We start from the raw sequence: 20,425 nt of genomic DNA, 5'->3' as shown, positions 1-20,425 counted from the left end.
GAATCTCGGAGGGTGTTGCAATGTTTTCCTTCTCGTCATTGCATTTCCTTTGCGCCGCTCAAAACTGCTGCTGCCGCTGAGAGCTGTGCGGCGCACACGTCCTGCAGCTGAGCCCACCACTTGTCACAAGAACAAACCACTGTCTCCGGGAGACAAGATGAGGTACCGTTGCAGTCTTTTTACTCTTTTTAAATTCCATTTCGACTGAATGAATAGACTAATTCAGAATGTCAAAACTGTGTCCGCGTGTATAGCTTCGCTTTGGATCCAACCACAACCTCAGCTAGCGGACGTCTTTACCAAGTTCCATGCCTCTAAAGGATCAAGCTAGTCGTGAACCGACCCCCCCAAAAATATATCTTACTACATCCTCTGCACATATGTTATGGCTGGTTAGTTATACATTTGACACAATATTTGGTTTATGCTTTGAGAGAGAGAGTAAGCAGCTAGCTAGCTTTGTCACTTTACCAGTCTGCTAATATCATAACGAAGTCGGCAATAATTACGAGTGTAATGTGTTTTGACAAGTTAAAACGGTGAACGCTTCGTGTTAACATTAATATGCGGTGTAGCTTGGACTTTTAAATTCATCTTTTCCCCCTTATTAATAGGCTACTATACTATCTAGCTAACTTCCGTACAACACTGGTTAAAGTTCAGAGTAAATGTAGTTTTTAATTTTACGCTAAATTAGGCGCTCAAATTAGTACATTTAGACTAGGTCACCGCTTCACAAAGTAAAAAAAATTATTATATTTGTTTTTCAAGGTGGTAGTGCGGGGCAATTGATGAGTTAATCCATTAATTCGAATTTATTTGTTAAAAAACGTTTTTGGGGGCATCCGTCTTGCAAATCTGGTCCTCGCCGACGTGCACTTATTTATTATTTGTTTATCCAAGTAAGGGCATTGAGAACAGATTCTCATTTGCAATGCCGACCTGGTTGCAGTTAGGGCATAATAATATACAAATAGATGTACAACAAATTACACAATGTGATGTGCACAATATGATGTGTCTCCTTTGACCAAAGCCAAACTTATTTTGAGCTCTTTCTATAAAACGTGAAAAATTAATGCTATATCACTTTGTCATCAATTGTCAAATGTATTGCATTTGCTTTCATAAATCCCTTTAGGGTATTATTTTATATGTGGAGTGTTGTGTGTTATAATACACAATTAGTTTAGTAAGTTGGGTCATGTTTGTAATAGGGGTCTTGAGATGAAAAAGTTAAGGAATCCTTGCTCGAGCCAAGAGTGACAGCTTAATGTTACTGTTGAGTGGCTAACAATATGATGCAGTCAGGGGTTAAAATTAAGCTCTTGCCTACACTTGCCCAAAATACCCCTGCAAGTCAGTCAACAGCAGCTTCATTGTCCAGGAGTCCAAATTAGCCCGTTGGTCGTATTATTATTTGACGTGTCCACGCCCTGTTTCAAGGACCAAAGGTGCAACAATGGCCATAGGACTGCTCCTATTGGAACGCAAGGCTTATCAAAACAGGACATCGGCCAGGCATTGATTCTGTCTGCAGCGCGCTTGCATAATGTTTCCTGACTGTTGTAAAAGTTGAAAGCCAGAGATGACTGGCTCGTGAAGTTCTAATAGTTGAGCAAAGATGGTGCTACGTTTTGTGCTTTGACACATTAAAGCGGTGCTAGTAGAAACGTCCTCTGTTATTATTAACATTTGTTTTTTTGGGCTTTTCATAGCAATTCCTCTGAGATTTTATTGTTTAGAATTGTATAGTGGGTTGGATTAAATGCTATTATGGGTCGCCATAGCCCATGGGCCGTAGGTTCCGCACAACAAGACGCCTGTCAGTGTATCATGATGTTTTTTAGATTCATTATATTGCGCTAAATTCAAATACAGTTGAGTGATTTATTAAAGCTCTGGTTGTTTATTCTTTAGCTATCTTAATGCTAACGCACAATGCAAAATGCCATAGGGGGGGCTAAAGAATAGCATCAACATCGCTATGTTATAACCCTAAAGCAACTTCTATTTGTACTCACATGTGGCTGAAACACATGTAGACATGTAATATAACTATACTCACAGGTGTTATTGTTATAAATCATATATAATTATTATGATTTATTATTGAATAGATCATTGTCCTCTGTGATGAAAATGACAAAATATTACTGAGTAGTTGTGACCATCATCTTGGTGGCCTGGTGGCCAAGGTGCCCACACCAGAAGGAGCTGCACAAATTCTTTACATTATGTAATTACTCTGTTTTTGTTAAGTACAATACGGTAGAGTGTTTTTTTTCTCTGTTTTATGGGTGGCTGGAATGGATTAATGGAATTTCCATTCATTTCAATGGGGAAATATGATTTGATGTACATGTGTTTTGAGATTGGAGCATGGTCAGAGAGCGAAATAAACTTGTGAGTCAAGGCACCACTGTATATGCTGTTTTACAAAAGGAGACCCGTGCCTCGGTCGTGTATTACAATCCCGGTCTGACAATAACTTTAATTAACTTTACCAAGAACCCAACCCTTACAGCTATGTATGTTGACAAAACCCCTTAATTCACTGCCATTGACGGCTGTTGAATTAAAATATACATGTTGACATGGAGGCCTGGCAGTGAAAGATTTAAGTGCTATAGAAAATGGATGGATGGGAGATTAACCTATCAAAAACGTTTGGCCACAATTGCTGAACTGTGCTAGTAAAACTTTAAAGTATCAGAAAAATGTATCCCCATATCTAGGACTCCCTCATTGATTACCAGCAACTGTGATACTAGTCTTGCACATTTTGTATGGGCCAAACACCAGGCAGATGTGGTCATTGTCTTGAAAGCCTTTGACCACAGTGGTTGTGCGTCGTCAGCGAGCAGCCAGTGTGTGACTTTGACTCATTACGTGTCTCAGCAAAAAAAAAAAAAAAAAGAATCATCGCATCATGCATCCTCTGTCCGGTGATTATCGTCTTATCCTGATACCCACATCTTCTTCTCAAAAGATGTTAAAGAGAGCCAATATTATGGATGCTATAAAGATAATAGAGCGCCACTTTCATTGACAACATTTTGAAAATCTTTGAAAATCCAGAAATGCACTAAATAAAACTAATGTTACGTATTGTGTGTAAAATGTACTTCATACAGGGGTTTTAGCTGCTTATAACTAAGCCAAATAAAAAAATAGCCCCACTAACAAAACATTTTTGTAAACTCAATGCAAGGCCTTTGTGAAATTTCAAGTCACAGTTTTAAAAAATATATATCACCAAAATAATCACTGGGCACAGGGCTGCTTTTCCTGTTAGTCTCAACATCCTATGAAAATCTGTTCAATGTCAGGTTCCAACTTTGGGAGATTTCAAGGTTTTTCTTTTTGCCAATTCAGTGTGTATGAGCCTGACACCAAACTAATGAATCAATGTGCATAATACTACTTCTCAATTTATCGTGTGAATTTTTTTTTTCCAAACCCCACTTCAGTGAAATTTCAAGTCTAACTCTAGTTTTTTTTCTACATATCTCAATTAGATTGAGAAAAACATCAATACTGCTCACTGCTTTACAATCAAGATTTTATGTAATATATTGTATATTGGGCGGCACGATGGAGACTGATTAGCACATCCGCTTCACAGCTCTGAGGACTGGGGTTCAAATCCCGGCCCCGCTTGTGTGGAGTTTCCATGTTCTCCCCGTGCCTGCGTGGGTTTTCTCCGGGTACTCCCACATCCCAAAAACATGCAAGGTATTGAAGACTCGAAATTGACCGTAGGTGTGAATGTGAGTGTGAATGGTTGTTTGTTTGTATGTGCTCTACGATTGGCTGGCGACCAGTTCAGGGTGTACCCTGTCTCTCGCCCGAAGATAGCTGGGATAGGCTCCAGCAAATTTCAAGTCTATCCATCCATCCATTTTCTGAACCTCATATCCTCCCTAGGGTCGCGGGTGTGCTGTCGCCTATCTCAGCTGTTTCCGGGTGAGAGGCAGGGTACACCCTGAACCAGTCGTCAGACAATTGCAGGGCACGTCGTCTAGGTGAGGAGGGCCTTACTGAAATTTCAAGTGATTAATCACTGTGCATAATTTGTATTAACGTATCAAAAAGTAATTTAAGTAAATTAATGACTTCGTCGAACAAGTGTTGTTGTGGTGACCCACAAGAGGGAGACATTCATCAGGGGTGTGTATCTTCAAGGAATGGGCAGGAGATGATAGGAGTAAAGGGAGATGTTGGCTTCTAAGGGAGTGGTTGGCTTTTTGATGTGAAAACACGCAGTTTGTATGTGGCGAGTAAAGTGGCATGACTGGTTCTCATCGCCTCATCGTACTTACTGCATCGCCACATTGTCCTGTTTTCTTCATGCAGGAGCAGAGACCTCCGAGAGGGAACGTGACGCTTGGAATTTTTTTACCATGACATGAACAAAGGAGCCAGCTGGAACTATATCATTGTTTTTCTTTTGTCTTTTGTCTTTTTTTTGTGTCGTCCGTTTTGTTTGTTTATTGTCTCCTGTCCACACGTCTCTTTACTGTTGCCAACACTCAGATGGAGGATAGATAAGACTATCAGGCACTTGTCCCTTTTATTATTATTATCGCTTAAAATCAAGAGCAATCCTGCACTTTTCATGTTTGTCCAGCGCCTAACAGGCAGCCTCTACACAAGTGTGTATATTTAATGACATTTCTTAGCCTCCTTGTGCAATCAAGGTGTGTTATTTTATTTTTTTTTACATTTAGTCTTACTCATTTAATCAGTATTCTCAGTGAAAGGTGATGACTGTTTAATTATTTAAAGAGTTCTATTGTTGGATGTTGTAGCTGCTAAGTTGCCTCAAGTTGTGATGTCATTTTTGTTCTACCTAGTGGATATGACTGTTGTTTTAAATGTTGACTATTTTAAACTATGACCTGATTTGGAGTAAACTGTAGAGAGATACCACAGGAGCTCCACACTGGAACGTTCCATTTTGCACTATGAACTGGAAACTATTGACTTTGTTCTCCAGTGAAGACACTGAGAAGGACACAGTGGGAACAAAAAGCTGTTTTTATCATTCAAGAACTGAAAGAGCTTTTTTAAACTTTCAACTCCGCTTTGTAGCTTTTTAGACGCATGATTTTTTGCCCCAGTAAAGGTCATCCACCTCCAGCAAGCGAAGATGCGCTCCCCAGAACCGTCCTTCTTCCCCCCATCAGAAGCCCTCCTTCACGGCCAGTTTGCTAGCTGGGTGTCCGGCAACAACGGCAGCAACAACAACAGCTGCCCCAACAGCCCAGGTGGGTCGGGCGGGATCTCTCCCACCGCCTCCCCGACGCTGGCTCCGACCTCCAACTACGCTCTGACCCTTACCCACGCACACATTCACATCCAGCGCCTGTTGCCACGTCCGGGCAAGGAGGCCCGTCTCCTGCTGCCCCTGTCAGAGCTGCTGGGATGCAGCTGCCCCCGAGCCCCCGCCCCCCCTCTCTTGGTGCTCTACTGGTACCCGCCGGGTAAACGCCGCAAAGGGGTATCACGGCGCCGCCAGGTGAGGGCCTACATGGCTGAGACCAGACCTGAGGCAGAGAGATGGTCGGCCGCTGTGCAGTGTTTACTCCGAGGGGTGCCGGTCACTGCTGAAACAGGTGAGCATGCTGATTACATTCATGAGTGAAATTACTTTCTTTGAATGTTAATGCTACCACACAACCAGAACCCTACAACCTTGAGGATTTTGTCACCATGACATTTACTACATTGGAGTTGTACAGTGGTACAGAATGTTGGTAGTAAGTAGTTAACAGCTGTTATAGTCATACAACAGTAAAAAAAACTATAATAATAAAATTAAATACAACTATTTTTATAGTCATTTATTTTTAATAACATTGTACACAAGTGTATATACAAGAGCATCTAAAAACATTGTAATAGATTTTAAATATACATTTTAATAAAAAAAATAAATACAAACTTTTTTATTTAACTATAGTCAGTACTAAATAAAATAAGTTTCAAGCATTGTTCTAATCAGCTGATGAACATAAAAGTTCAGTACCTCAAAATATTAGAATATTCAATAAAGTTGGATAAAATATGTAATAAAATAAACATTGTTATATTCAATTATATTTATCTTTATTATATTGATATATATAATACACAAGAAGGTGTACCAAAAAATGATTATAATGCATTGTAAACAGAAATTAAAAATACCAAAAATGTACAATGCAAAATTTTGGGGTGGTTTATTTTTGTCAGTTATTTCATATTCTCGAGCAGTGGTTCTCAAACTCTGTGAAAGTGAGCGCCTCTGATAAAAATAATAATAATAATAATAATTGGCTCCTCAAGTACCACCATCATGACCAACATTAAAATACTTAAATACTTAAAATACAGTGGCTTTATTCCTTCAAAGTACATTCAATGTCTTTGTAAGCAACAGTAACATGCACAGTTTGAACATTAACACTGTGCTTAATTGTTGGGAAAAAAAATATAATGAAATTATTCAATTAAAATTGATTGTACAAAAGTTAAATAAAAAATACAAATTTCTTAAAGATTGAATGCAATTGCACTTTGAGTTGAGTAAAAAAAGTTTAATACAACTGAACTGTAATAAGGCAGTGAATCGTTCGCTTGCCACTAGGCAAATCTCGCATACCACTAGTGGTACTAATACCACACTTTGCTGTTTTAGAGTCAATACTAAAATACAACTAAAATGTTTTAAGCAGGCGCCACGGTGAATGACTGGTTACCACATCTGCCTCACAGTTCTGAGCGCCCCGGGTTCAAATCCGGCCTCGCCTGTGTGGAGTGCATATTCTCCCCCTGCCTGCGCGAGTCTCCGGGTACTCTAGTTTCCTCCCAAATCCCCAAAACATGCATGGTAGCTTAATTGAAAACTCTAAATTGCGCCTAGGTGTGAATGTGAATTGTTGTTTTTGTACCGGTATATATGCCCTGCAACTGGCTGGCGACCAGTTCAGGGTATAACCTGCCTCTCACCCAAAGATAGTTGGGGCTAAGCGGTACGAAAAATGGATGGATGGATGGTTGTGTTTCAAGCATTCCTATTATGTGTTGAATGTATTGTGATTTACAGCATAGGAACATAAAAAATCCAGTACTGTACCTCAAAATATTAGAATATTTCGCAGCCGTGCTTTTTTAAACTGTCACCTACGTCATTTTCTGAAACATACATGAAAAGATTGCAGTTGAACTAGGAATAGGGGACTATTGATGTTTCCATTAAGTATCAGCATTTCAAAAATGTGCTTTGTTTTGCTGTAGTTCACTCCGAAACACTTTGGTCTCCTTCCATTTTTGTTCACACATCCTTTGTAAATGATAGCTAAATATAGTTCATGTCAGAGTGACCAAGAATTGCATCTGCATACATTTTCGTGGCTTACCCAGGCACTCATAGAAGATGTTGAAAGAAAACAAGGGGGTCAAAGCACTTAAAATGGTGTTTTGTTGCTGTTATGTGTATTTTGATGTCAGATATACCGATACATCTTCATACAAATTTTCACTGTACTTGTGTGTTAACCATTTCTCACTGCTGCCTCTGCACTTCACCAGCGTCTGACCTCCTTTCTTGTCTCCTTCCTCCCTCCTTTGCCTCTTTAATGTCTAATCTCCCTCTCTCCTTTTGTTTCCTGACCTCAACTAAAACCTCATCATCTCCTTGTCATGTTTACTGTAGCAGTAAACATGGCTGTCCTCAGTTTAACCCAGCTGCCTATTTCATCCATCATCTCCCCTCCTTTGTTTGCTCTGTTTGTTGTTTTTGGGAGTGTTCATAGCGACTCATGCTGAGTTTTCACAGTGACTAACAAATACTGTAGTTGCAGCTATATTGGATTCATGTTGATTTGTTCTTGTGGATTGTTACATAATCCAGGATTAATCTGAGCGTGTGGTCGTATCTCCTTCAGCACGCATCGGATGGTCGGGTGGGGGAAGCGAGTCGCCCTATGAATATCGGTAGTCTTAACGTTATTGGACAAGGAACCTTTTTGTTTTCTAAGTGGGCAAACTGATTCCTTTTATGACCAATCTTATAATTTAATTTACTCGAATCAATTTTCCTCCATTGAAATGAATTGAAATGCCATGCATCCATTGCAGTCCTCAAAAAACCACCACAATTTAGTTTTTAAATAAAGAAATGTTAGCACTGTATTGTATAAAAGCAATAAAACATTGATGGATGGAAGGGGAATGTAAATAAATAAACTGGTTTTATAGAGTGTAATCACTGCAGGTTGAGACCAACCAAAAATCACAACAACTATAGTGTTGTATCTGTACCTTTACAAAGCCTTGTGAGTGATATCACTTGTCCGGTTAGTCCGTGTGTGAGCGTCCGGGTGTGAGTTGTGGGCTACAGCAGCTACTAGTGAGTATGCTTGTTTTGGGTTTTCTGTGTTTGCTGTGTGTCCCATTCAATAAGTGGCTGAAAGTCCATCAGAGGTTGTGGTTCTCCTTGTCTATAACCCATACGCAAGGGGTTTACAGTACCTCACTTGCACCATTTTAATTTTAGTTTTTTCCTAAAGCTTGCTTGTTCCACAAATTTTGACTCACACCCAGCTTTCGATTTTCTTTGGCTTATTCAGTATCTGGTTACGGGGACACCAACCTAAAAGCAGGGAATCCAAGACTTCCCTCTCCCCAGCCACTTCGCCAAGCTCTTCCAGGGGATCCAGAAGCGTTAATGAATAAATATTTGCTTTACGTTTTAGTTTTAGGGCCTAGTTGTTAGCACGTCTACCTCACAGTTCGCACGTTCGGGCTTCGAATCTATACCTTCCTCTATGGAATGCCTGGGTGGCTGCTCATATGGCCCATGTCAGAAACCGCCACTGCTCTAAAGCTTCTGTGAACATTGGTTCGTGCGAGAGAATAAAAAGAAAAGGAGGCGAAGCGCCGGTCACAATCCCATTGGTCGACGTCAAGATGCGCTGTCGGAGTTGTCGTTGATAGGTCACACTATACGGAAGATATCCCAAAAAAAAATCAAACATCCTAAACTTTTCATTTTGGCGACATAAGGCTATCGTAGGGCCAAATCGTTGGTCGTGGATTATGTGATACTGGACGCACAGTTTTGTCGTTGCCGACAAAATATGTCGGGCCCGATCCGGGAACTCGGCCGCGGTAGCTAAGCGGGCAAGTACCGGGAGACGCCTTCCTCGTCTGTAGTCTGATCTAGGCATTATTTGTGCAAGTAGTGAAGGGCTGAAAATATTGCATTGGGTTAAAAATTCAGGCATTTTATATGCCAGTGAGGAGTCTTTAATTCCTCATCAACAGCACTGGGTTGTGTGAGATACTGTAAATCCTGCACTCAAAATCCACAGTTGAGCAACATTGCAGTGACAGTTTACCTTACATCCCACTTGGCCTGCTTTAAAGTTGCCCTAGCTTTTATTCTGGCCCGCTAATGAATTCTCTCCCTTTTTTTTCCCCTTGCAAGAATTTTCCAGAAGCCTCCTACCTCGTCCCAGGCGACTACTACTGCTGGTCAATCCCTTCAGCGGGAGAGGACAGGCAATGCAGTGGTGTCAGACGCGCATCCTGCCTATGATTAGAGAGGCCAACATCAGCTATAACTTGATACAAACAGGTATAACCACAAAGGCAAATCTACCTTTGTGACACAGATTGTGTTTTTGCAGCACCTTTATGTTGAAGTTGTCCACTGTGTCTTAATCTGCCTCAGAGCGTCAGAACCACGCCAGAGAGCTTATCAGGGAGATATCACTCCCAGAGTGGGACGGTGTCATCATCATTTCTGGAGATGGCCTCCTGCACGAGGTGTGGAATTGATAAGGTGAGCGTTACTCATGTAACACACGCTTAAACTGATATGATGTGCTCCGATCTGGCAGGTGATAAACGGCTTAATGGAGCGTGCTGATTGGGAGCAAGCAATAAAAACGCCCGTTGGCATTCTGCCCTGTGGCTCTGGCAACGCACTGGCTGGTTCCATCAATCACCATGCAGGGTAGGAAACATTGCTCGTCAATTATTCAGTCAAAATACAGTGGAGCGTTAACATTTTGAAACACCACTCAGGTGTTGCAATTACCAATTTGGATTAAAAAAAAAAAGCTTATTTCATGAAAAGTATTAAAATGCTGTTTTAATTAATTCCGTGACCAAGCTGCTAACTCAGTTAACTCATAAGTCAAAACAGTTTTCCCTCTTGACATGAATTAAAGTCCCAGGAAAATATTTTTTATGATTTGTTTCTAAATACATAAAATATGTTTGAAGATAACTGCTGAAAACATGCAAAAACAGAGAACAATATAGGACTGGATTGTTGAGATCACCATTTCAGCTGGCTGGATTTTTGAGGCGGGGCTAAAAGCTAGTCCTGTGTCAAAAGAGGGCTGGGGTGTATACTTTCTTGAAAACTTCCTTATTCATAATATCTTGGCCCAGTTCTACCAATACAGTGTGCAGTTAGCCATCAAATTATGCCTACAACTAAAAAAAAAAAAATACATCGTCCCTGAAGTGTAACGTGTTCTGTGTTACTTGGGTTAGTGTCTGTGCAGTGGTGTGCCCTACACATTGCGCGTAGCAAGGCAGTGACAAAGCGGACATCTCTGCTGCCCTGGCGGCTCCGCTCCAGCCCGCCGTCAGCCCGGCGCAACGTTATTAGGGGCTGTCAGCCTCACAGTTGCCAACCAAGATGTTGCAGGGCGAGAAGTGGGAGAAAAAAATAAGAATATAGGGGGAACGTGGTCCATTGCACTGCTGTAGCTACATATGATGCACCCTTCGTCAGCCACTGCAGCGTGATGCACGGTCCGCTGAATTTCAACAGAGGCGAAGGAGGGAAAATTGTCCCATTGCAGCTGCCGGTCATTACGCTGGGGCTCAGAGGTTGGCACATACTTTGCGTTTTTTTTTTTTTTTTTTTCAAATTTTCTCTGCTACTTAACGATACTCTTCTCTGTGGTTTGTAAAAAAAAAAATCCCAGGAGTTTACTGGGCCTTTAAATTGCCCTTAATCTGCTCCAGACCCCCCAAAAAATTTTGGGGGACAGAATAAAACATAAAGGAGAGCGTTAAGAAATAAACTGAATTTATAAAGTGTAAATACTGGACACACTGTATTATTCATGTGTTAAATGCAGGGGCGGTTTCTGGTATGTGCAATTATGTGTGGCCGCACAGGGCAGCATTACTGGGGAGGGTATTACTCACAGGGGTCCCTGCATGTGTTCTCATTTTGTTTTTACACGTTTGATTGTTTGTAAAAATAATAAATGGTTGAACGTGCATTGGCGACTGTGGCTCTCTTTGCCCACTTGTGAGGGCAAGAGTTGGGGCGCTCTTAAGTTACCACAGTACAAGTTCCACAAGTTTGTTAGGACAGAAGGTTACCAATAATGACTGAAAAGTGATGATGACTGGAGAACCATACATTGAACTTGTTGTGACATGGTGGTAACGTAGTGATGAAAATGGTTCACGTCTCTCTGTTGTAGCTGCAGAGTACAGTATTGCTAAGTTAACCATAAGTTAGTATTAAGTATCCCGAACACAAGCGCTCCAACAAATGACCCTCGCCTGTCCATCTGTAGTTAAGAATTGTAGCGCCTAGTCAGCTTAGTTTGTTACACACATTTTTAACACTGTTGGTTATTTGGTACACACATCTCTGTCCAGGCTGTCCCATGCAGTAATCAGTCTTACAGTAATGATTGATGAACATAAAAGTCTTACAGCAATTCCACGAGATGGCACCAAAGCATTGCTTTTTTATTAGACCGGACTATGGCCTGTCCTATAAAAGCTCCTTCCCTCATGTCCACATAGTTCCTCGGCAGAAAGAAGCCACTAGGTGGTGCCAACGTACTGCTTTACTTTATGACAAGGCTTTGTGGCGCCATCTTGTGACACCTTAGGACATTTCAGGAAGGGCACAAGAACAGTTACTAGGTGAGTTTATTACCAAATAACGGAAGAAACGTTCCAAAAATTTTAGTGATGTAAATCATTGCTTGTACATTGAATAAATGGTTTATGTTGACCGTCGTGGCACCTTTATGTTTCCATTTTGGAAATCTTGTCTTTTCCTTTGCATTGTAAAAACCTTTCATTTAATATTCCTAGGTATGACATGTGTCTTCGGGAGCCTCTCCTTTTGAACTGCTGCTTCCTGTTGTGTCGCGGCGGCGTGCGGCCGATGGACCTGGTCTCCGTGACGACTAGCCCACCCACCATCAACAACAGTCGAGCTGCTACTGCAGTGCCCAGGAGGCTCTTTTCTTTCCTGTCCGTCGCCTGGGGATTCGTGTCGGATGTGGACATTGAAAGTGAGAGGTGAGCTGTGAACACCGGGGGGGATGAATTCTAAACCCACCCGCGGTATGTGGAAATTTGCAATATTGAGGGATCATTAAATTTTTTGGATATAGTTGTAGCCCTCTCACAGGCTTTAAACACATTGCAAGCATAAAATGTATAGAATATACTGCATATGTTTTATGTTTAGTAAACTTTAATTGGAAGTTCCTTTAAAAAGCTTGATGTCTCTTTTTTGAAGAATTGTTCACTATCAGCCAAACTCCTGCTTATTGTAAGTTGAGTTGAATTAAGTTCACTGCCACCATACAGCCAGCGCTAGTATCTTGAATTTTTGCTCTCAAGTCAAAGCAAAAAGTCTGAACTTTTGTACGTTTTACTTAAGGACAGGAGTTGAATCAGTACACAAGTATTTATACTTCTACTTAAATATAGAGTGTGAGCACCTTTGCCACCTGAGCTTAACTGATCTGATACTGTGCAGTGATAAATTGACGTTAGTTACAAAATTATGTCTGCAAAGTTCCTTTTTTCTACATTATTTTTATGGGATGGCAGGTATCGTGGCCTGGGCTCAGCACGTTTCACTCTGGGCACGTTGGTGCGCATCGCTTCCCTCCGCTCCTACAAGGGTCGTCTGTCCTACCTCCCTCCGTCCATCATGGCCTCATCGCCCGACGCCACGCCTCCCCTGCCGAGGAGGCCCCTCTCCCGCAGCATCACCGAGGGCCTGGAAGGCTTTTGCAAAAACCCCATCCATCGCACCTCCTCTGACATGGGCATCAGCGAACAGAGGAGTCTGCGACGGGGCGAGGGAGAGCAGGAGAAGGAGGAGAGGCAACGGGAAAGAGAGAGGAGACGTGAGCGAGCCCGGGGAGGAGGAACTGGCGTGGTGAGGGCCAGCAGCCTGATGGAGGACAGGGAGAAGGAAAAGGAGGGGGAGGTAGAGATGGAAGAGGAGAGGCTGAAGGGTGAAAGGGGTGATTGTAACATGGGAGGGGATGCTGGATTGGCACAGATAAAAGATGAACAGGAGGATGAGGGAAGAACAGAGGAGGACTCTAGTGAGATGGAGGAGGAGCATCAGGCGGGTGATGGGAAAGACCGTGTAAAGGGTGAGGGGGTGGTACATGCTCAAGAGCTTGGTGAGGGCCTGGACGCAGACGAAGGTTCCTTCACCTACCAGGATGGACTCCAGGAAACCAAACAGGCCCTCAGGAAGAACTCTGCTCCTTCAAGCCAGATCGCCAACACTCTTTTCGGTCAAGCTGACTGCGATTCCAGCCCCTCCTATGGGGTGGAGGATATGGACCTGAATGGAAGGTACTACCAGAAAGAGGATTACCCTCTCGATGTGGCCCGTGAACGAGCCCTCACCATCTCCTCCCCCTTTCGTCACTCCCCCTTCTCCTATAAACCCAGAACTGTGGACCAGAACCAAAACTCTTCACGGCCGAGGCCCCTCTCACTCCTGCAGCACTCCCACTCCAACTCCCTGCCTCCTAAACTTCCCTCCCTGTCCCTCTCTCTGTCCCCTACACCTCCATCTTCACCTTCATGTGCCTCCCCACACTCCTCGTCATACCTAGTCCCGCGCCCCAACACTCCTGGGTCCACCTCTCCATCGCCCCCCATACGCACGCCTTCCTCGTCTTTCAACTTTGACATCGCCGAGCCAGCCGGACCCCTCAAGAACCGTCCTTACGTCACACTGCCTTTAAATGTCCCGAGAGATGACTTGTTGCCCTCTCTGGACCAACCCCTTCCCACACGAGACTGGATCACTATAGAGGGGGACTTTGTCCTGGTCCTGGCCCTCTATCAGAGCCATCTGGGAGCTGACCTCCACGCCGCTCCGCAGGCCAGGTTTGACGATGGACTTATCCACCTGACCTTTGTGCGGGCGGGCATATCCAGAGCCACATTACTCCGACTGTTCTTTGCCATGGAGAGAGGAACGCACCACTCTGTCAGCTCACCATATGTCAGCCACGTTTCCTGTCGCGCCTTTAGGCTGCAGCCTCTGTCTACACGCGGGACCCTCACTGTGGACGGAGAACTGGTGCCTTATGGGCCCTTGCAAGCGCAGGTCAGTTGAAATATTGTTTACTTCTTACTGGTATCATTCAATATAATTTCGTGTGATTTACACTACCCACAAAAAAGTTAGGGCTATCTGGGTAAGAATTCAGGAGGAACCGAAAAGGCGCTATAATCTTTACAGGTAAACTTAATTTGACTTTCTCTAAACTTTTTAATCCACATATTTTACAAAACTTGCAAAAACTCTGGCAAAATTCACAACAGGTGTTTTTATTTACCCCCCTCGGGCGTCCACTTCCATGCCTTTCTCTAACATTTCCACTCTCTCTATATATCTATTGCAACCTGCTGATTATGACACTCTAAACTCAGTGGCCACTTCCCTTTGAGAATATCCTGTTTGAAGCCTCACGATGGCGAGGTGCTGTTGAAAAATTGTTAGTTGCGGTCTTTGTCTCATGATGTCAAAATTTGACTAGCATTTAACTGTTGAAATACCAGTTCTACTTGAACCAGGAAAGTATTGCTTCCACCCCGTGATAGATTATTGAACAGTTGCATTTTTTTTTATTGAGGAAAAAAATCTCTTCAAAGCGAAATAGCGAATTGCACCCCTTATTAAGTCATTTTTGAGAAAGCTGCGCGAATTTTCACTGACCACACCCAAGCCTGATCAGATAGATTACCTCCAGTCCTCTTCAATCAAGAAATCACTTAAATAAAACCTGTCTGACAAACTAAAGTTGGCCAAAAGATCTCAAAAAGCTGCAACAAAATGTCCCGATCCAGTGAAATTCAAGAACAGATGAGAAATAAAGTAATTGACATCTTTCAGTCTGGAAAGAGTTACAAAGTCATTTCTAAAGCTTTAGGACCCCAGTGAACCACGATGAGAGCCATTATTCACAAATGGAGAAAACATGGAAAGTGGTGAACCTTCCCAGGAGTGGCTGGCTTACAAAAATTACCCCAAAAGCACAGTGACGACTCATGTAGGAGGTCACAAAGGAACCCAGAACAACATCCAAAGAACTGCAGGCCTCCCTTGCCACAGTTAAGGTCAGTGTTGTCCATGACTCAACAATATGGAAGACACTGGGCAAAAATGTCATCCATGACAGAGTTTGAAGGCAAAAACCACTGCTGACCAAAAAGAAGATTAAGGCCCGTCCGTCTTACTTTTGCAAAAAACATCTGAATGATTCCCAAGAATTTCAGGAGAATATTCTATGGACCGACGAGACGAAAGTTGTACTATTTGGAAGGTGTGTGTCTCGTTACATCTGGCGTAAATGTAACACAGCATTTCAGGAAAATTGGGTTCTGCAGCGGGATGACGATCCAAAACACACCAGCGAGTCAACTTCTGAATGGCTTAACAAAAACAAAATTAAGGTTTCGGAGTGGCCTAGTCAAAGTCCGGACTTGAATCCGATTGAAATACAGTGGCATGACGTTAAAAAGGCCATTCATGCTCGAAAACACTCCATTTTTGCTGGATTAAAACAATTCTGCAAGGAAGACTGGGCGAAAATATCTCCACAGAGATGTGAAAGACTCATTGCCAGTTGGAGAAAATAAGAAAACGCTTGATTTCAGTTGTTGCTCCTGGGGATGGTCCAACCAGTTATTAAGTTTAGGGGACAGTTACTTTTTCACACACGACCGGGTTCTTTGAAGGTTTTTTTCCCCCTTAATAAATAAAATAACCATTTTAAAAACTGCATTTTATGTTTACTTGGGTGATGTTTGATATTTACATTTGTTTGATGACCTTAAACCTTAAAGTGGGGAAACTGCAAAAAAAAGAAGAATGAGAAGGGGGCTGGTACTTTATCACGGCACTATAAGCGTCTTGCTTCCAAAGCAGCCTTTCTATACATTTTCATGACTGTTATTATAGTTGTATATTAGAAATAAACATAAGTAGTAATCATTTGATAGAAAGCATTTGTATTGCATTATAGTATATACACAACTTGTTTCGCTATGTAAGAATTAATATACTGGGGGGAAAAACACGATACGTAATATAATAATAATATAATACAGCGGACATAAATAGTCGACACACTCTTGTTCAAATGCCAGGTTTTTGTAAAAAAAAAACAAAAAAAAAACGAGAGCAAGATAAGTTATTTCAAAACTTTTTGTAGCATTATTGTGACCTGTAACATGAACAATTTAATGGGGGGGGGGGATTATCTTGTGCAAAAAAAATTAAGACTTTGAGAAGGTAGCAAATACTTTTTCACAGCACTTTATATCTTAATCACATTACTTTTATTGTATTGCATTGTGCGGGTTTACCTACAGTAATGTGCCCATGGTCGTGATAGGAGACTAACCCCTGTTTGTGTATTATGTTTTGATGAGGTTGCAATGTGACTTAATTTAAGATTATATCACAAATCCCCTTTCATTGTTCTGATATTTTCTTAATGTAGTATTTTTTTGGTGTTTTTCACATCTTATCCTTCACATTGCAGGTTCATCCCTCCATGGCGCGCCTCATTGTTGGTGACTCAGGATTGGAGGTCACCAGGTTCTAATCAGGGATTGGTTGAAACTGAGCAAAAGCGCTCAATTCTGAATTATGTAATGTCTGTTCCTGCGCATGCTCGGAGAGACTGGATTGCACAAACAATTTGACAGAAAGGGGATAACCTTACCGAGCCATGCATCATTAGAGCATGAATGCAGAGATTAATAGAAAATAGATATAAACTGCACCGCACTGCACAGCTGTGGGATTACACGAAACGAACCTGCAGACGCATGAAAACTGCACAGGCTGGAATAACGAGGGAAGAAAAATCGAATGTCAGCTGATTTTTTTATTTTTATTTTTATTTTGCTAAGACAGTGCAGGTGTATGTATACACGACAGTATGCATGCTCAGAAGAACTACCCATGTTTTGCCTGACAGGGAAATACTTTGCAACTGACACCATACAACGTTAGAACGTTTCAAGCTTCGGTTGTTTACACAGTTCATTTCATTTACATTACCCCCAACAGTATTTGATGTTTTCGTTATTTTGTACTCATTAATCTTCTGGAGTGCATTTAACTTTACGTTCATGCAGCACACAAAAGCCTCTCGTACACAGAGCCGTAACAGAAGACCTGGTATTTATCCATGTTTTACACAGAACCAAGCAAAGGCAAGCAATTGCCAAAGGACAGTATAAATACGATACAAGGGGTACAGAGCAGTCAACTTTACTGTTCCCACAATGACGTTTAAAGCATGGCTTAGAATAGTCGCTAATCATGTATTTCAGGATGAAGCAGAGCCTCTTGAAGCAGCAATCGGCCCGCATTATTAAAGTGTAAGTGCAATCATTCCAGCACCCTCGAAGAGGTCTATGATTATTAGCAAAAACTGCTAATTCCTACCAAGCAGAGACCCTGTCGTGCTGGGCCCAGAAAGAGAGGACAGATTTCCCTCTTTGGCCAAGTTGTGCAAACATTACCTGGCTAACCCAGCAGCAAGCACACCCAGCGAGAGGATAATTTTTTGTTTGTTTCCCCTCTAGCTGGAAATACCATCACGTGACAGTGGGCGAGCTAACCCACGTCCATGCGCTTGTGTTCTAATGTTCTGTGTAAAGTCAGTCTTCGAGCCATTATACTGTACTGAAAAAATATCTGTGACGTCATAGGCGACTAGTCAACAACTACTCGACTTTAATCACATTATCGATTTAAAAACAACAACCTGAAATCGTGCTATCCCAAACGGATACTACCATAAAAGTGCATAAATGTCATTGCAGTGTCTACAGGGTTTCCTCTTGTGTCGTTGACATGGACCAATATTTTCCTACTTGCCACCAGCCATCAACAGCTAGTAAGGTGCGCAATGTGGGGGGTTCCCGTTGTCGTTGCTGTGTCTAAAGCGGTGCCATTGTTTTGTCATTGATATGGGCCAATGTCAGTTGTCTGTCGGGGTCCCCGTCAGCTCAAGACACTAGGCGATTGCCTGGCCTGTTACGGCGTCTTTAAATCAGAATCATCTTAATTTTTCAAGGATGTAAAAACACACACAAGGACTTTGTCTCCGGTAGTTGGAGCCTCTCTAGTCTGACAAGAAACAGGCATTTGACAGAAAATACTTTTGAGACATAAAAACAGTACGGAGAGTCACTGAGCAATGAAAGGTTCCCAGTAATGTGGTAATGCTGATACAATACACAATGTTTTTGAGAATTGTGCAAATGTTGCAGTCCTCTAGCAATTTAGAGCATTTTGAAATGACTAATAGAGCAATAGTCTGGTACAGTGACCATTGTGCAAATGGCACAGAGACTTTAAGAAATTTAAGCAGTTTAAAGTGCCTAGTAGTGCGTAATCTGGAACACTGTCAATTGTGCAAATAATGCAGATATTTCTCAAGCACATGAGTGGCCAGTATTGGTCAACAACAGATGTGCAAATAGTGCAGAGTGAATTCATGAATCTGTTAAAACTCCAAACAAGCTGCAAGGTTAAGGCTGCGCAACAAAGTTATGCCTTCGAGTCCAAACTTAATTGTAGCGACAGCACTTCCAAAAGGATGAAAATGACGGTGCTGTATACAAAACAGCAACACATAAAAAGGCCTAAAAAGAGCGACTTTGAATGGCAGTGGCCTCTTTCGAGATCCTGCAAAATCACAGCATCTGAGCTGTAACTGACTTTTACGCACCTGTGTGCATGTTCACATAGTAACACAGTAGCCTGCAATCAGATAATTACACGAGACGTGCAATACTTGTCGGACAATAACAACAAGGCAGGAGAAACGAGTGATGTGTGAACACTAAAAAAGGGAAACAATACCGCCTTTTAGAGGCAGTGTGAAAGGGGCTAAAATCACAACACTAGACACTAACCCTCGGACGGCGCACTCAAATGTTTTTAAGGTGCAGAATCGGTTACTTAGAAGAAAGCACTAGTAAAAGTACCTAAGTGCAGATGCATCATGCTACAATAAATGATTAATGTAAAAGAGATTACATTTGTCATTTTTTAAAATATTTTTTATCCGGGAAAGTTGAATGTATTAACAACACTTTTTTGGCGGGGTTCACATTAGGACGTGGTGGCGATGTAAATGAATTTGACTGAACGTTGACAACTGACTAGGAAATCAAGTCAATGTGTTGAGCTTTGCCTTAAATGACTTCACAGCTATCCTCAAGTGGAATCAACACCATGGAGTGGTAAATAATGACCTGCTTTGTGTAAATGTAATTATGAGACCTGCTGATGAACCGGTCAAATCAATAGCATGTGCACTGTATCAATCAGTCAAGATAGTGTGTGAAATACTTGGGTCTTTATCAGCACAGAGCATGTCCTGGTCATGCCTGGAGATATCAATGCCTTTGTATTATAAGCCTGTTGAAATTCCTGTTCGAACATTACTGCAAAGAGTGGAATAACACTCTTTACTGGTCACCAGTCTGCTATTTTGCTTGTACTTTTTTTTTTTGTACCCAATTTACCGCAGTGGCGTAGCAGTCTCGGCTTGTAACAGCACCATGTAGAAGAATCTGACAATTTACACTTTTTTTGCCAAAATGTACAATATTAAAAAATGAAAATTAAATTAAAATTTTAAAAATTGACTTATTGTGGATGGTTGAAATGAACAAATTGATTTGACAATGCTGCGGTTGCCAGGCCTCTACTGATAATCCCATTGATTCAGTTGTCCGTTGTGGCCCTGCTTGTGAAGAAACTGCAATTATTACTAAAATGACGGAAGAAGATATAGGATTACAGTGCGCAGTTCATAGTTGTATATGTTTTGAATAAATGTAACTTAAAAACTCTTTTGACTAAATTGTATGTTTTTGTTTCCATATGTTACTAAGTCGTTTCTCAACTAGTGCATTGACACTACACACTACTAGAATATAGCACTACAATTTTGCAGGTTTTGTGAAATTCTGTGAAAATAACATTTTCCTTATAAGTACATGATCTATTAGTATTTCACTTTTACTAAAAATTCAACAAAACTGTCAGAACCAAAACTACCAGAGTACAATTTGAAGCATT

General features: G+C 41.7%; 1 protein-coding gene across 5 annotated transcripts; it reads left to right on the top strand.

The window, feature by feature from the left end:
- The first annotated feature begins 28 nt into the window (after positions 1-28).
- Positions 29-20,149, top strand: sphk2 (sphingosine kinase 2). Of its 5 annotated transcripts, XM_061674553.1 has the most exons (10): positions 29-162; positions 3,629-3,738; positions 3,931-4,028; positions 4,360-5,621; positions 9,479-9,628; positions 9,725-9,819; positions 9,894-10,009; positions 12,136-12,345; positions 12,886-14,416; positions 16,860-20,149. In XM_061674553.1, the coding sequence occupies exons 4-10, from the start codon at positions 5,156-5,158 to the stop codon at positions 16,920-16,922; spliced, it is 2,631 nt and encodes an 876-aa protein (XP_061530537.1). In that variant the 5' UTR covers positions 29-162; positions 3,629-3,738; positions 3,931-4,028; positions 4,360-5,155; the 3' UTR covers positions 16,923-20,149. The 5 variants fall into 5 exon arrangements, with proteins under 5 accessions (XP_061530537.1, XP_061530536.1, XP_061530538.1 ...); XM_061674552.1 differs by lacking the exon at positions 3,629-3,738; XM_061674554.1 differs by lacking the exons at positions 3,629-3,738; positions 3,931-4,028 and having other exon boundaries at positions 5,127-5,621.
- The last annotated feature ends 276 nt before the right edge of the window (positions 20,150-20,425 follow it).

This window comes from Phycodurus eques, chromosome 4, assembly GCF_024500275.1.
Source record: "Phycodurus eques isolate BA_2022a chromosome 4, UOR_Pequ_1.1, whole genome shotgun sequence".
NCBI lineage: Eukaryota > Metazoa > Chordata > Actinopteri > Syngnathiformes > Syngnathidae > Phycodurus > Phycodurus eques.
This window is presented reverse-complemented; position numbering and strand designations above follow the sequence as displayed.